The sequence below is a fragment of the Diadema antillarum genome, unplaced genomic scaffold, assembly GCF_040938485.1.
Source record: "Diadema antillarum isolate AM-2024a unplaced genomic scaffold, OU_Dant_1.0 seq00000400_RagTag, whole genome shotgun sequence".
NCBI lineage: Eukaryota > Metazoa > Echinodermata > Echinoidea > Diadematoida > Diadematidae > Diadema > Diadema antillarum.
In genome coordinates this window covers 2,005,510-2,019,787 of record NW_027271391.1, presented here as the reverse complement: position 1 = coordinate 2,019,787, position 14,278 = coordinate 2,005,510, and the positions used below count along the sequence as shown (strand labels likewise).

Sequence of the window (14,278 nt, the reverse complement as noted above, 5' to 3'; positions counted from 1 at the left end):
AGAAACTGAACATCTCAGTATCAGGTGAAGGGGGGGGGGGGGAGTGATGGGAGTGTATGTTATGATTACAGTAAGATAAACCTAGAAGCAAAAAGGTGTACTTCTTTGGTAAGATGAATCAGTGATTTTTAAAATGTCAATTATCTCCAGCATTTGCAAATGCAGCTCCTGGTGTTAACATTTTGTTGACATCCCAAGAGATTTTTCCTGATACTGATGGCTCCTACACCCAGACGATCACTCCTGCGAATCCAACGACAGAACAGCTAGAACCAAAAGAGGTGATGGGTTGTTTAGACATTTATTCTATTGGACTTCTATATTGAACAGCTGTTACTGCTTTAAAACATTGGCATCATTCATAGCGTACTTCTGCAAATTCTAATAAACTTTCGGGCGTCAGCCCTTCGTCAGATCCGAAAGCCTATCAAAAGAGTTACTAGAATGAAGAGTAACTAGCGATGTCCATTGGTGGCACAGCTTTCTTTTGCTTTCACATAAATATAGATTAAACTGAATGTTATAAATATAAATATTATTCAGTTCAATTCAATCTTTGTTCCCAATTCAATATTAAAATATAAAAATTTATGTAAATATGAGCAAGATGAACAAAAAGTGTAGTTTAAAAACAATGGAAACACCAAAAAACATGGCGAGATTATGAAAAGGACAAAAAAACAACAACATTGGGAAATAGATAGCACAGGTACACAAAGAACAAAAACTCATTATTGTGTGTTTGTCTGATTGGGAAATGGTATGGGCGTGGAAAAGCAGAATATAGACTTGTTATATTGCACACGTCGTTATAATCATTAAAAAAAAAACTTTAAAAAATGATATGTACCAAGTTAATGATAATTATTAGTGGAAAAGTGAGCAAAGAAAATGGGATTCCATCGAGAGTCGAACCCGAGACCTCCGGATTGCTAGACCGGTGCTCTACCGACTGAGCTATAGAAAGCCCTAGTGCAGTGTTCGTCCCAGAAACCCTTAATTCTCAATGCTCGGGTGGTCAGAAGCCAAGCAGTGTGTTTGTGTGTAACACACACGCGCACACTTAAACCTGGCATGAACCCGAAGGATAATTCAACTTGGGGATAAATGCGTGGGATCACCGAAGTGATGCAGCTTTTTGAGTTTGTAACAAATAAACACAGAATAAACTGCCCAGAAAGAATATAAATTATTAGTGGAAAAGTGAGCAAAGAAAATGGGATTCCATCGGGAGTCGAACCCGAGACCTCCGGATTGCTAGACCGGTGCTCTACCGACTGAGCTATAGAAAGCCCTAGTACAGTGTTCGTCCCACAAACCCTTAATTCTCAATGCTCGGGTGGTCAGAAGCTATAGCAGTGTGTTTGTGTGTGACACACGCGCACACACTTAAACTTATTAGTTAATAACAAGTAAAAAAGAATACATTTAACACTGTAATCCAAATAGAAAGAGAACAATTATCTCCATATAAAAAAATAATCAATACACAATAATAATCAACATTTTCTTAAACTGTCTTTAAAAGATATAAAACGGGACCTGTGTAACGTAACGAATATTTAGATTTATCAGTTGAAATATATACATATATATGAAATATATACTGTATATAATTATCATTGTACGATCTTTTAAACGACAGACTTCGGAGTGGTCAAATGATTTTAATTTCATAGACAATTAATAAAGCGTAGTGTCGTGCGAAGTTTTACTCATTCTTTCCTGTTGGCATCTGTGTCGTCACCGTAGTATAACATCTTCTTTTACTGTGTTTTGCGGTGTTGAATGGATTTACGAAATCAAATCAAATAATTTTTCCCCAGAATTACGCAATGAATGTGAGGAAAAAAGGAATGGCATTTATTCTCAACAATAACAACTTCATGGACCAACGAAAGAGGAAGGGATCAGAAGTTGACGAAAAAAATGTTACTCACGTGTTCCGAGAAATCGGCTACGAGATCGTAATAGAACATGACCTCACTGCAGACGTAAGTTCGTCAAAATTATCTTTCGGAAGAAAATTAATAGGTCATAAGTTGAATTTCTCATAACATCACAGAAAATTAAGCAGTATGTCAGATTATATGGTTTTCTGAGGTGATGTTCATTTTAATAAGGAAATAAATTCTAGAAATTTAATGGATTTAGTGTATGCGGCAATATTTTGTAGAACACTTCAGGAAAAAAATTTTGAGGACAATCAGACAATCTGTTTAAAAGATATCTTTATAATTTGGTGACGAGACCTCTGAATCAGAAGAGCACTGCAGATAATGACATGTACTACGATAAAAAGACCTTACAAAGAAAATTTGACAACACACCATTTCATATGAAAAGTACACATTCCCTGGACTTCTTACTGACATAGTGTCAAGGAAAATATTATTCCCCTGCTTTCTAGTGCCCTTTCATTATTTATACTAGAAAAAAAAAAGTAGTCTTCTGATACTGCGGTCTCGTCACCGAGACTTCAAAAATTCATAACTTTTGAAGGGATTGTCAAATTTCCTCACACTTTCACTAATGTATTCTACTGATAATTGCTGCATTCACTCAATGAACAGGTCTTTTAGGGTTTCATTCCCCTTCAAGTTCATTGTGATAAAAAATACTCTGTTTCTTACCTGTGGTTCCTGCCGTTGTTGTTTTTTTTTTCAATGGAAACATTGCATTTTATGAAATTCATGTATGCATGTTACAATATGAGGTGCAACACATAACACGATATGTGATTAACAAATTTCAATGTACGATGAACTGATAAGGATTATGGTTACGACAATATTTCTATAAATGCTTTTAACGAGTAAAATTGTATTGACTGCTCAGGGGCTATTTCTTTCTTCGTCTGATATAGGAGATCAAGGACGCGCTTGCCTCACTAAAATCAAAGATTCGCATATCTCACACTTCGGCCGTTCTCGTATTCATGAGCCACGGAGACCGCGAAGGGATTTGTGGGAAGGACGGAAAAGTCATCACTGTGGAGGAAATAAAAGAGACATTTTCCGGGCGGAACTGTCCGGAACTAAGAGAAAAACCTAAAATATTTTTCTTTCAGGCCTGCAGAGGAGGTGATTGAAATTGTGTTTTCAATTTTTGTCTTGAGACGGCTTTGATATATATTTAGTGGGAAGATGGATTCTTCTATTCCGTGTTCGCCCATTGCTTGAGGAAAGCGAATGGTTATTCAATAAAAATCGAGGATGTAACAAGATAACGTTTTGTTGTCCACGTACTCATAAAAGAAAAAGAGGTGTGTTGGTCAAATGCGACGGAAGTCCAATGCGATAGAGGGATAGGATTTTAATCAATTCAATTCAAACGTCAAAAGATGAGCTTAATGTGAAAAGGAGTTGTACTTGAAATATTTTAGAAGATATGAACTGTGAGCATTTACTCACTTTCTCATTAAAGGTAAATCAAACACTTCCCTAGGCTACTCATTTGTTGCAAAGTACTTTCCCAAAATTTAGCTATTGTCCACTGTCACTCAAAATTTTCGTCTGTTTCTTTTCAGTCGGCGGATGAGTCTGTGAGAGGAATAACGATAATTGGTATTTCCATCCATTCCTTTAATTGCCCTTTCTTTAACTCATCGCTTATTTTGTTTTCGAGCAAAATGAGAATAGGAGACATAAAGTAATCAAACTTGTGATGACAGTAACCTGCATTTTTTTTTCAGATAAATTAACGACGCGCGCAGCGGACAAATCAGCACTGCCGGCATCGCAGCCTTACAGGTCCATCACTAGCGGTGCCGTCTCGTTTAACTCAGTTGACATTGGAGATGAATCAGGCGAGGGAGTCAGTGACGGTACTTACGCAGCGTGCAAGAGCTCGAAGAGTCCCCAAGTGGTCGAGCTCGACAGTTATTCTCCCGACAATGCGCACATGCTCATTGCTCATGCGACTTGCGAAGGTGAAGAAATGTTTGTATCAAAATACATACTACACCGACCCTGTGTCACTGTCTTGTTAACTACACGTGTATGATCGTGATAATAATATCAATAGCAACAGCAACGACCTCCTTTTCCTACACCGCTGTATACACGCGTAATTGATTGGATTAATTCGATGAACTTGTTTCAGAGATCAGATTTTGTGGATCTTCGGGGCCTGCTTCATAAGGAATGACCTCTGAGTTGCATTTAATCGCAAATTGCGTTTCATGGACTACTTTGCGTTCGATCGCAAGTAACGCACAGTTTACTGAAAGTCATGCTTGATTTTCCTTGAAATAAAGCGTAAATGTCTTTATGAAACAGGACTTACGCCTAGTATCGAACTTACGCTCGATTCAACGAATTACACTTAATAAATCGAGCGTAAAAAAATTCTCAACTCTTTATGATTCAGGCCCTTTGTGTCCTGCTTATAGAAGGCTTCAAAATACTCGAAGTGACTGTTATATAGAAACAAAAATGGAAGTTTATGCATCGACTACTAAACACAAATTGTAATTGTTTATTCGAAAGCGGATAATACGCTACATTCAGGACTAATACTATATGAAAATTATTACATAAATGGCTTTTCCGCCGTTTTCCGACCTATCCCAGGCTATGTTGCACTGAGGGATAACGTCAACGGATCTTGGTTCATTCAGGCGTTGTGCGAGGAACTTATTGCTGGGGCGCACCTGTATGACCTTAGCGCCATAATGACGAAGGTGAGATCATGACATCAAGACGAGGATTTTTTTTTTTTTTGCATTTATTTTTAACTAGCATTATAAAACATGGTGTCATCTGACAATGAGCGATCAGCTGGCAAAGAGCAGGCATTGTCAAGATGGTCAGATCAAAGGTTCCTGACTCTAAACAGCATAACACATGCCTTATATACAGTAGAATACAAATGTGATTGAATTAAAAGATAGCAGAAAATAGCAAGGTCATTCGTATTTGATATATATTTTCAAAGTCACACATATGAATTTTCTTCAAAGTAAACTTCATTTTTCCCCTTAGAGGTCATGCTCCACGGATATGTTTTCCCAAACTTTTAACTCTGTGGACATGATTAGCTACGCATCTATGGACCAATCTGTTCATTGCGTCGAAATGATTTGCAATCCTGGGATCAGAAATTTCTGCGTTGCAATTATTTCAAAAATTTACAACACAGAGAGGCTCATTTTTTTTTTCAAATTTTCTCAAAGGTGAGTGGGCGTGTCCAAAGACAGCGAGGTTGCGTGCGCCACGAGAATGGAACGGAAATCACTTACCAGACAACGCAGACAGTCAGCCAGGGGATTGTGAAGAAGATATACTTCTTGCCCAAGTATCCACCCTACACATACGAGACAGTCTCCCGGTGCATGAAGACGGCGACAAGGAACCATGTAGTGTGATACCATCCATTGTATTGGCTCATCCAATCGTCCAATTTGTTGGTACCATTCTTTGTGAAACTGAAGACCGATATAAGGAATTTTCTATTTACTGTTTTCTGATATGAGTGTTTCATTTTTGTTTTCATTATTTCTCTAATTTCTTTTAAAAAAAATGTTAATATTCAATTCCTGCCTAATGAAATATCACTGATATCGCAGTTCAGAAACATCTGAAAATAATGAATGTAAATAAGAAGATTCAAGATATTCCGATCACCTAAGAGCAAACCAGCTGAAAGCTCTTTCCTGCCCATGAGTAACCTTTTGGAATAGAATCGAAGCAAAATGAGGCATCGTGACCCTGATATGTATATATTCATGCAATTCGATAAGTTCGGGGAAGAAATTAACCCATACGAGAACAGTCCAGATATCAAATGTGAGGATCATCGCCGAGTCTCAACGATTTCTCAGTCCTCCAGCAATCACACAGTCAACTGTCTCTCAACGAGTTTGCGGAGGTCATCGGAAAAATATTTCAGTGTGTTTGTGTTTGTGTGTGAGTGTGTGTGTGTGTGTGTGTGTGTGTGACTTTTACATCGATTGTAGTAGTTACGCTCAGACGGTGATCCTTACCTTAAAGTTAAAGACGAATGTGAGGATAAGCTCGTAGAATTGTTATGTAATAAAAAGAAAAGTAATAAGAATGTTATTATAGAATAGACAATGTATTACGCATAATATATATACTTTTGGCCGCATTAGTGGGGATGGAGGTATATATGAAACGATACAAGTCAACATCAATTTGTACTGCAGAGTTCCTTAAATAACTTTGATTATGTGCTGGGTTCAAGATTTGATATTGGGTTTCTGCGTGATCGGCAGAGATGAATGTACTTGAATGTCAAGGTGATAAGACATTAATTAGTCACTCAATTTGTGGTAACGCATGTGAAATACAGTGCAATTTGAATTGATAACAAAATGATTCCACTGCTGTAACAGGATACGAATGTACAAGTGTTTATGACTTGTTTCCTATTCAGCAGATTCCGTTTCAAAGTCTTGTAGTCAGTAGAATTAGCACAATGTATCATGATAATATCTGGTATTACGTCATGAGAGGTCATCGTCTACATAGCATGGGTAGTCAATGCTTTTGTCTGGGAAAAGCCATTGTTGGACATTATTTTGTATGTAACACACTGAGCAAGCGATTGTATTAAAAGCGATTGCGAGCTCAAAGGAGATCTCTTAAAGGTTGGTTTCCCATCGATCCTTCTTGGTTGCAGGTATTTCATAGATATCTAACAAAATGCTTAATTTACAACTTTTAGATTGAATCTAAACGAGCTTGAGATCACACCGGTAAAGTTTTATGAAAATAGGAGAATCCAACAAAATTTATGAATGTTTAAAGCCTCGATGAGCCTGGCATCGCTGCAATAAAAGAGAGAAAAAATGCAACAGATTGTCACATTAAGGCAATTTCTCCGCCGACGGAAGATCCTCTGGAAATACTCTATTGTTTTGCCTCAATCAACGACTTATCACCTGACTTTTCCACCGCTAAAATCTGCTCCGAAGAGCCTTTTTTTTTAAAATAAAGTTCTTTCACCCACATTTTTCTCCGCCAAAGATTGAACTCTCAAGTGACTTTGATGTTACGTTTGCTATTAAATTCATTGCAAATCTATGTTATGTGTAACCACAACCACACAAAAAAGTGATTTTGCACAGCTATTTTTTCCTTTTTGTTTCGATGCTCCGAAATGGATGATATTAAAGGAAAATTCATCAAGTAGTCCTACCCATTAATTCATTTTATTCTTTATAGTTATCCGAAAATTATGCAATGAATACTGGTTTCAGTAATTATCAAGCCAGTGGCACGACAAAAATGTTGCTAGGATCGATACTGAATGAAGAAATAAACACATGTTATATCTTCCATTTATTCTTTTTTCTGACGTATTTCTGTTATTTACTACGATGTTGAATTCGAAATGCCATATCTGGTGGTATGAATATGATCTAATTCCCATTACTAAGACTCTTCTTTTTTTTTTAAAATCGAATTCATCTACATGACTTCCCAGGTATTGTTCTGAATAAGTATGTCCCAATATTTGCTGCAACTCAAATTCATGGCCGGCGCAGCCGTGGGGGCCGTGGGGGCTCGGGCCCCCCCCCCCCACTTTTTTTAACCCGGAAGTACGTAAGTGGCACTAAAATAGAAATAGATAGGGATCTTGAAGTATGGCGGCGGTAAGGTTATGTTTTTTTTTCTCTGAAGAACTTTTTCTTTTTTCTTTTTTTTTTTGCTTGTCAGCTGAAGAAATCCGGAAGTGGACGGGGAGAAGAGATGAGCCTTTTTTTTTTTTTGCTTGTTAGCTCATGAAACCCGGAAGTGGGCCCCCACACTTTTGAAAACACTGCGCCGGCCCTGAAATTTGCATATTTTATGAAATTTCCATGAGCAGCTTCTTCACATTTCGTCTCTGTTCCCATGGAGAGAGTTCATGAAGGAGTTCCTTTTGCTGTTTATATTATGCTCGGAACACGAGGAATGCATTCTGTTTAAATTCCTCACTCCCTCTTGTACCTAGTTAGGCACTTCGTCTTTCTCGAAACTCTTTATTAATATCAAAAGTGCTGATTATCAGACCTTAGACATAAGAACTTGATGAATCTACGTTGATGTGACTATATTTATAGCTGTATCATTTAATATTCTAACATTATTGTTAGGGAGACTGGAAAACATGCACTCAGCTTTGAGAAATTTTGGACAATTAGTTCAGTTTATCTTTCTCCATGAAACAAGAAGTGAAACAAAGATAATATATCAAGCATGCGAAAAACAATAACATAGTTGGTCAATTTCAATGAAGGAAAACAGAAATACAAAGCGAAAAGTGCAGTATAGAATTACATGATATAAGTAGTATAACTGAGAACACTTTTATAGGCATGCTTTAAAGGATGACATTAAAGTAGGTATGGAAAAAAGTGGTCCACTAAAAAGCTAAGCTCATAATACATATGGATCACTCAAAACATGATAAATATGTATTATACATCATCGTTATTCAAACCGTAATTATTCTAAGTGCAGAAAATACAATGAGAAACTCGCAGTAGTGGATATATACATACACATATGCGCGTGAATTGCCCACACTCGTAAAAAACGGAGAACAGAAAAAAAAGACAAATGTATACATGACAAAGGACGCAAGATGGTACAAGGAAGACAACACAGTAAATTACAAAACAACATAGAGGACAGAAGAGAGGAAAAAGCGAACAGAAGAATATAGAACGGTCTGCATATCTTAGAACACACCACTCTGGGATCGCCGCAGCAGGCGAAAACAAGAATATCATTACATTGAAATTATTACATTATCATGATATGATTGAAAGCAAATATCTTTTTAATCTATGTCTAAATGTAGAAAGTTAAAAGATTCTTTGATATTGTTGTCAAGGTTATTCCAAAGTTTTGGTCCAATATATACGAATGTATTTTGGGTATGCACTGTTCCGAATAAGGGAAGGTGGAATTCATCTTGAGATGTCAGAATCCCCGATGATAAAATGAAAATATTTGCTGACAGATTTTTTTTTTAATCTAAGTAGTGTAAATACTCTAGAAATAGATTACTGCTGGAATTAGGTCTTCAAATAAAAAAAAGTAAAAAAAGGAAACAGGGACCCATTAGTTACAGTTTTCTGTTTGGAAACAGCAGAGCACAGAAAAGGAAGTCAAATTATCAGTATTCGCTTGGATAACTTTGAATAGAGCCACAGGAGTTTTGACATTATCTTTCCAATGAAATCGACTAGGCCGTTTCTGAAACTGTATATTCAAATATATCTTGAGATAGCACTTCGTAATGAAAACTAAGCAAATTATTCTGGGATTTTAGGCATTATGACAGCACTCAGGAAAAGAGAGAGGAGAGTGGGGCCCAAATGTCAAAGTTTTCTTCTTTTTGGAAACACACGGTAAATTTTTAAGAACTTGGCAGGTATTACTTTTAGGGTAATATAGTAGAATGTATATTTGTATATCACCAATTAAATAAGCATATTACCAAATAAATATATGACGTTTTGGGGGACCAGGGACCCTACAGCTCCCAAATGGAAGAATCTTTAAGAAATCTTCAATAAAACCAGATATGCTCTTAATGTATTAGTGAATGTATTTTCAAGTTTGTGTACATGACAGATCCATGACAGGCCTTCTCTCGGCCCGGATTAATGGGGGCAAGCTTTCACATTGTGATCGTTTCGACACCGCAAGGTCAAAATCATTTTTATACAAATTTGGCAGGTATCACCGCCAGTGTGGTACAGAGGGACACAATGCCCGTAGACCCCCCCCCCCCCCCCCCTCCCGGGTATGCTATCTTCTTGTAGTAAGTAGTATGCAAGAATGAATGGAAGGTGAACTGGTGATACTCATACTCACGCACTTTGTCTCTTGTTTCAGTGAGGCAGGTATTACACTGGACAAACGTCTCAATAACTCTAATATTAGACGTGCATGTAAAGTTCATGTGTGCTCGGTGTGAAGTCAAATCACAAGATTTATAGTGAATGACAACTTCCTCCTTTATAACATGTTCATAAGGAGGGCAGGGGGAAGGGATGATTTTATTACGTTGTGAAACACAATAGAAAGCTTTGGATGGGAAATCCCGAACTTTTCATACCTTTTCAACAACAAAGCTTGGCAAAGAGGAACATTGTTAACACGGTCGAGTTGATATCAGACAAAACCCCATTCAAATTAATGCATGTCTCCCACGTCTGTTACACTCCCTTATTTTCAAAATGTATATCCGTAGACAACATACAAGTGTGCGATTCACCACAGCAGATATGAGATGCTATCACTTGCTGACGACATCTATAAGGTTTTGACAGATCCACTAAGACAGTGAGTAGGGATAGCGATTTTCTTTGTAATTCGCCTGTGTAACAACTTTGTTACGACCAAGGACAAGGCCAAAGTATTGTCCAATCTTTCGCAGCCCATACTTGTTTCACCGAGAGGAGAGTAGACGCGTAATTAGCCAAAACAATTTTTTTGAAGAACGCGAAGAGACGTTTTACCTGAGATCAGCGCGGAAGATCAATCCCTGCTTTGGCCCGCCATCTCTGCGCACAGGTACGTATTAAGTCGACGTTCTCTCTTAGACCAGGCGTCCACTAGGGCGCGGACAAGACGCGGGCAAGACCCGGAATGCAAATTTGGTATTCCGCACGTTCCTGAACGTGTCCGCTAATGCCCCAGTCACACAGTGCTTTGCGATGGGTTACGTCCGCCGCGGATAGATACTGATGAGTGAACGCAGGGGAACGCAGCGTGAACGCAGGCATCCGCAGGGACGTATGTAGACGTAACTGTCCGTAACTCATCCGTAAAGAAACGCAAAATGATGGCGCCAAGTCTGCGAAATTTTGAAATGTTCAAAATTTCGCAGAGGGATTCTACGGATGCAGACTTACGCAAGTAACCGTAACCAAGCGTAATTATCCGTAACTGAACGTAACTATCCGTAGCCTGGACGCAGACCATCCGCAAGAAATTTTACCTCCCGTCCGTTTGCGTTCGTTTACGTCCATCGTAAGTATCCGAAAGTAACCGCAAGTTAACGTATCTCAACACTTTCGTCCGCTTACGGATATTTGCGGACAGTTACGGATACTGCGGACGATTACGTCCTTCGACGTTTTCCGTTTTCCAGTCGCATGGGAACACAGAGACTCGTGGGAAGCCACACAACTCGTGTTGCCAAGCTGCAGCGCATTTACCTGAAGGAATGCTTGAACACAGTTGGAGCAGTGGAGAGGCAGAACCGCTTGGTCAAATTATGACATTTCTCCCACAAAATGGTCACTTTTAGGTGGCACCCATATACTCATGACATCGGTTGACCCTTGGTGCTGAACTTTTTTTTTGCACTCTTTGAATGTATTTTTTTTTTTTCTCTCGAAAAGGCAATATTTTGGGTATGGGATAGGGTGACAGCATTTCATTCACTTTTCTGGACGGGAAAGGTGTGTGACAGCGATAACTATATAAATTCTCTATGTCAATGATATGTCAAAATTTTCTCTATGTCAATGATATGCCAAATTCTTCAAACATCCTCTCTTTCTTATTATTTGCGGATGATAATAATGTGCCTTACCATTACTGCGTACATAAAATAAGCACGATATATTTCATTCCATGTCAGATAAAAATATGTATAGGATACTTTGTATTCACACATTATTATTTTCATAGTGCATATTCGGTCATTACTCCGGCAAAGGCAACTGAACGTGTTAACTTTAATATCATTATCATATTGTATTTATCATCATTACTATTATTGTAAAGTAGTTGGAGTGGTACACATACACTCTGTAACTTTCCCTTTTCCCCCTACCCTTCCCTATTTTTCTCTTTCTCTATTCCCTATTCTATCCAGAGTAGGTAAGCATATAGTCTCCATACCGTCAAGCCTCGGCTTATTTTGGAGACCCTTCTGTTTAAGTTCAATAAGCTGTTTGTATTTGTCTTGTATAATTGTACTAAAAACTATGTGTCGATATACTGTTTGTCATAAATGACATGTACGTAATCATATCTGATGTAACGGAATTAAGCAGAAATGAATCAAATCAAATCAAATCAAATGTTTTATCTGATTCTGATTGATTATTGATACTTTAAACGGTGAATTAACGAAGGTACTCCATTGGATAAAAGCGAACAAACTGTCAATAAATTTGCAAAAAAAAAAACTGCAAAAAACATGCCGTTCGGTAATTCGCTGGAAAATTTACCGAGACATGTTTTCCTGGAAGACACGGTCATAGAAGAAGTCTTTTCCATCAAATTTCTAGGTTTGATTCTGGATAATAAACTTACCTGGGGTTTGCATATTGATTCTGTATGTCGTGTTATTTCAAGGAATATAGGTATTGTAAACAAAGTTATATTTTATCTTCCCAAAATGTACTTTTTATGTTATATTCTACTTTGATAATACCTTACTTAAACTATGGCACACTCCCATGGGGAAACACTTTTTCTACTCATACAGACAGAATATCATTATTACAGAAAAAAAAGCTCTTCGTATCATTTGTCACGAATCGTGGAGAAGTCATATTAATAGTTTATTTCACGAAAATAATATTTTGAAAATTTTTGACGCTTATCGTTTGCAATTAGGACAATTCATGTATAAACTCACTAACCATTTTCTCCCCCTTGTCTTTGATTCCATGTTCTTAAAGAATGAAACTGTTCATGCATATCCAACCCGTCAATCCCATGAATATCATTTGCCTTTGACTAGGACGGTTTTTTGCAAAATCTTTATTCTCCTTTTCTGGACCAAAATTCTGGAATTCTCTTGATAATAATACAAAAGAAGCTTTACGTTTTAATACATTTTCTTTAAAGTTAAAGAATTATTTTAAAAACTTCGTATGCAGCAAAATAATTCATTCTTTCTTTTTTTTTTACTTTTAATTTTCAAAATCGTTGTTGCGTCGGTAACCTCACTACTCTTTGTTTATCAGCGAGCCCGTGCTTCTGTGCCTCCACTGCCCTGGTTATGACCCATCATTTCCCTCTCCTCCCCCCCCCCCCTTTTTCACCTCGGACTTCCTACCTTCCTTACTATCTTTCTACCCTCTCATCAATCTTTCCTTATAAGAGAGCCGCTTTGTGTTTGTTAATGTGCGTTGGTGTGTGTGCATGTATGTGTGTATTACTCTGTCTGTCTTTTTTATACCGTTTAGGGAAATTGTTGTTGTTGTTGTTGTTGTTTTTTGCTATTATATTTTTTCTGTATGAGGGGACTGCATTCTACAAGCCCTGCTTTTTAGTAGTCCCCTCCATTTTCAGCAATATTGTTTATGCAGTCACCACAGTGACGTAACAGTTATTTGTATCTCTGTTGATTATTCACCTGTATCTCTTTTACAATGTTATTCTGTTCATCGCATTGTGGTACTGATTTCCTGACATTTGTGTATTCGAGTATTTCTAATTATTTTGTTTGTTGGAAGTGAAATAAATCAACTTGAAAACTGAGAACGAATTTAGTATTTCTTTATAGTCTTACCCACTTTACGCTCCATGGAATGTGTATTACATTTTTTGTATATATGTGACCGTGCACCTCAAAACGAACATAAAGTCGCACACACTGATTTTGCGTGAGGACTGAAAATAAGTGAAATGGGTCAACCTAGCCGAACTTGACTTTTTCATATTTTCTAAAAGAGCGGGTCTTCTTTTACATTATGCTAGAATTTGGTATCATAAAACGGGCAGGAAAGTGTGTTTTTTAGCAGTTTATCTCGAACATTTTTGGTAGAATAGTGTGATTAGGTGTGTCTTTAGAATCCCTTTTTCATTTCTGAAAAACCTTGTCCACACTCTTCACTTTCAACTCTAATAACTTTTGAAAGCATGGTGCTACTGCTTTGAAAGTTGGCATTAATTATGGACAGAATGTGTTAATGAGGCATGCTCAATTTCAGTTTGATCTGATAATCCCTTCATTGTTGTTACTCTGGCGGTTTACTTCCTGTTTTTTGTCCCATTCATCGCACAGCAAGCACGGTTTGGTAAAGATTAAACGCTTGAATAGGCACTGTACTTCAGAGCCTCTTTTCTCAGTTCATACTTTTCCTGAGTTTGTGCTTTCTTTCCAATATTTAGATAGGTTAGGAGAGTCCATTTGATTTGAGTTATACATCATTTTAAAGCTTGAAGTCTGCTCTTTCAGAATATGGTCTTAACTAAAAATTCATGTCTGGCAATTTTTTGTTTGTTTTGAGGTGCAGGGTCACATATATTGTACTTGGGTGTGGGAGGGGTGTTTGAAAGTCTTGATG

At 37.5% G+C, this 14,278-nt stretch overlaps 1 protein-coding gene across 1 annotated transcript in view; it reads left to right on the top strand.

Moving 5' to 3' along the window:
* Positions 1 to 1,835: 1,835 nt before the first annotated feature.
* Positions 1,836 to 14,278, top strand: part of LOC139732153 (uncharacterized) — a 37,283-nt gene continuing 24,840 nt past the window's right edge. The window contains exons 1-5 of the mRNA XM_071643025.1: positions 1,836 to 1,994; positions 2,867 to 3,083; positions 3,695 to 3,931; positions 4,575 to 4,684; positions 5,177 to 5,359. Of these exons, the coding sequence (XP_071499126.1) occupies positions 1,836 to 1,994; positions 2,867 to 3,083; positions 3,695 to 3,931; positions 4,575 to 4,684; positions 5,177 to 5,359 (906 nt within the window). The remainder of the gene's footprint in view (positions 1,995 to 2,866; positions 3,084 to 3,694; positions 3,932 to 4,574; positions 4,685 to 5,176; positions 5,360 to 14,278) is intronic.